This window comes from Erythrolamprus reginae, chromosome Z (assembly GCF_031021105.1).
Source record: "Erythrolamprus reginae isolate rEryReg1 chromosome Z, rEryReg1.hap1, whole genome shotgun sequence".
Classification (NCBI taxonomy): Eukaryota; Metazoa; Chordata; class Lepidosauria; order Squamata; family Dipsadidae; genus Erythrolamprus; species Erythrolamprus reginae.
This window is the reverse complement of record NC_091963.1, coordinates 151,957,716-151,961,075: the sequence shown is the minus strand read 5'-3', so window position 1 is coordinate 151,961,075 and position 3,360 is coordinate 151,957,716. Positions and strand designations below refer to the sequence as shown.

Below are 3,360 nucleotides of genomic sequence, written 5' to 3'. Positions count from 1 at the left end.
TTGCCTCCTTGCAGCAAACTATCAACAGCCGATTTAAGCACAATTCTGATTATTTATTTATTTATTCATTCATTCATCCAATACACAAATACATAGGAAGAAAAATAGACATGTAGTAATATATATAAGGGTAAAGTGAACTTAGAGGAGAGGATATATGAAAGAAAGAAAATATATATGATAAGTGAGAGAAAGGAAAGACAATTGGACAGGGGACGAAAGGCACACCAGTGCACTTATGTACGCCCCTTACTGGCCTCTTAGGAACCTGGAGAGGTCAATCGTGGAGAGTCTAAGGGAGAAATGTTGGGGGTTAGGGGTTGACAGAATTGAGTCTGGCAATGAGTTCCACGCTTCGATAACTCGATTGTTGAAATCATATTTTTTACAGTCAAGTTTGGAGCGGTTCGTATTAAGTTTGAATCTGTTGCGTGCTCTTGTGTTGTTGCGGTTGAAGCTGAAGTAGTCATTGACCGGTAGGACATTGCAGCATATGATCTTGTGGGCAATACTCAAATCGTGTTTTAGGCGCTGTAGTTCTAGGCTTTCTAGGCCCAGGATTGTTAGTCTATTTTAGTAGGATATTCTGTTTCGAGTGGAGGAGTGAAGGGCTCTTCTGGTGAAGTATCTTTGGACATTTTCAAGAGTGTTGATGTCTGAGATGTAGTATGGGTTCCAGACAGATGAGCAGTAGTCTAGGATGGGTCTGGCAAAAGTTTTGTTAGCACCAGAAAATAAAATTCTGCCTCTCCCTGCCAGCAATTTACCTCCGTGCAGCTTTAGTTTCACTTTCATTTTAGCATGTGGGCCTGCCTGCAGCTTCAATCAATCAACTGACAGGTAATCAACGTCTTGTGCTAATCAGGCTCTCTTCTGTTTGCTGCAAGGAGGAAAATTGCTGGGAGGCAGAGGCCAAAGGGTGGGAGTGGGTGGGTGGGGCTGCATTTGGTGTGTAAAATGCACCCTCGTTTTCACCCTCTTTTGAGGGCGTACAAAGGTGTGTCTTACGTTCTGAAAAAATATGGTAATCAGCATGTCTTCCTCCTCTGTAAAAATCTGAATTATCGCTGATTAAAAACACACACACTCATTGACTACACTTCCAAAGCCAGGCCAAGATATACAATGAATGTCGGTTTATCTCTTTGAAGAGACGAACGCGGCGCGTGGAGCGCCGGAAGACGACAGGAGTAATAGGGTGGAAAGTGACCCCCGTGTCAGATTGTATCAGATCCTAGCTGGGGGGGGGGGCTGCCTGGGTTTAGGCTGGTAACTTTCTCCTTGCGATAGGAACCCTGGCTGACTTTGAAAAAAGAGTGGCAAGTTTCTAGTCCTCAGAATAAATCCGTGTGGGAAATCAAGTTTTTTTCCTCCCGTAGAGCAGAAAACTCAGAATAGCACACGCTGGCTAGAAAAATGTCATTGACAGGAAAATGTCATTGATTACAAAAATGTCATTGACTAGGAAATGTAATTGATTAGAAAAATGTCATTGACAGGAAAATGACATCGATTAGAAAAATGTCATTGACAAGCAAAATGTCATTGACAGAAAAAAATGTCATTGACAGCTGTTTCACACGCCTATGTGGTAGCCCTCAACTTATGACTGCAACGGAACCCAACATTTTCATTATTAAGCAAGACCTCCCTTAAGTGCACAAACAAAAGTCCTCGTACCATTTCCGACAATTGTGTACAATCTCTTCTTTAAAACCTCCTGCGTCTTCTTCTCCTGCAGGCTGGGTTCCCGTTCTGGAAGGGCCCAAGGGCCCATCGCTCCGTAGAGATGTACCCCATAGCCTCGGAGCTGGGACCTTCCGGGAAAGGCCCTTGGACTTTATCTGACCTCTTGCGCTTCTCCCCGCCGCCCTGCTCTCCGGCCCCACCTCCTCGCCGCCCTGCCTGGCACCGTTACCGCCTCTCCGAGAGCTTGAAAGGGCTGCTGGTGGCCCTGTTTGGGGGTGGCATGACCGCGGCTATTGTGGCCCCCCTCAGCCGCATCGTCAACGAGACTTGGGGCATGCCATCACTGGAGATCTTGTTCCTCCGCTGCTGTATCCACCTGCTCCTTGTCGGGTACCTGTGGTACCAAAAGGTGCCATGTTTCGGGCCTCCGGAAACCTACCGGCGCACCTTGCTCCATGCTTTAATCAACGTCATCTCCATTGGCTGTGCCTACAGCTCTTTCATGATGGTGCCCAGTGGCAATGCGGCCACCGTCCGCAAGGGCTCCTCGACAATCTCCTCCGTCCTGCTTGCTATCTGTATCGAGAGCACCCAGCTGACCGGCTACGACTGGTTTGGACTGGTGGGCAGCACACTGGGCTTGCTCATTATGGTGGTGCCTGACCTCTTGAGTTTGGACAAAAGCACCCAAGTCTTCAACATTGTTGGCTATGCCTTTGCCTGCTTGGGAGGCGTAGCATTGGCCTTGGGCTTAGTTATTTTCCGACGGCTGGACTTCCCATCTAAGCTGATGACCGTGGCGTTTCTCTTCGGCGTGGTGGGTATCCTGCTCTGCTCCCCGACAATGTTCCTCCTCCAGGACCCGGTGATGCCCCTGGACCTTTACGCCTGGGTTTTGGTGGTGGTCATCAGCCTCCTTGCCTTATTCTCCTCCTTGTGCGCCAACTACGCCGTGACAAAGGTGCACCCAGCCCTTGTGTGCGCTGTCTTACACTCCGAAGTGGTGGTCACTCTGGCGATCCAGTACTACGTGCTACGGGAGGCCGTCACGCCTTTCGATATCACAGGGGCCGGTGTTATCTTCGTCAGTATCATCATCATAACCATCCAAAACATCAGCTACCATCCGGCCGACGAAGAGGAGGGCCCCATCGGACAACCGAGAGGGACCAAACATGCCGAGGATGCCGTGGTTCAAAGTGGGCACCAATCGCCATATAGTACGGCACAGAGGGAACGACGGGAGAAAGGAGGCCGTGGGACAAAGCGGGGTTTGCTATGGAGTTGAGAGATCAGCATTTGTGTTGTCTTTTTAAAAAAAGATTTTTAATTGGGTTTTTTTGTCTTTAAACATCAAATCATTTCAGTATAGCTCTACACATTTATATATTATTATTATAATACATGTATTTACAATATTTCTATTGTTTATATTATCTCATATCTTGGTCTTCTTTCCACATTGTCTCACAATCTTTTTTTTTAAAGTCCAGTTGTATCATTTAATCCATGCTAATCCGAGTTATTTTCACCTTTAAGCTATAGTGTCCATGTCTACTTCACCATTTCTGTATATTTTATCTATCAACATATTTTCCGATAGAACTTTATTGTCTTTCCAATACTGAGCCTAGGTAATTCTTGCTGCTGTAATATGTAATAATATATACT

The 3,360-nt window shown here is 46.6% G+C and overlaps 1 protein-coding gene across 1 annotated transcript; it reads left to right on the top strand.

Moving 5' to 3' along the window:
* The first annotated feature begins 1,789 nt into the window (after positions 1-1,789).
* Positions 1,790-2,977, top strand: SLC35G6 (solute carrier family 35 member G6). The gene has a single exon (XM_070728735.1). The coding sequence runs from the start codon at positions 1,790-1,792 to the stop codon at positions 2,975-2,977; it is 1,188 nt and encodes a 395-aa protein (XP_070584836.1).
* The last annotated feature ends 383 nt before the right edge of the window (positions 2,978-3,360 follow it).

Bases quoted from the DNA above. Each gene is read 5' to 3' on its own strand.
- SLC35G6 (XM_070728735.1), top strand. From the start codon at position 1,790: ATGTACCCCATAGCCTCGGAGCTGGGACCTTCCGGGAAAGGCCCTTGG.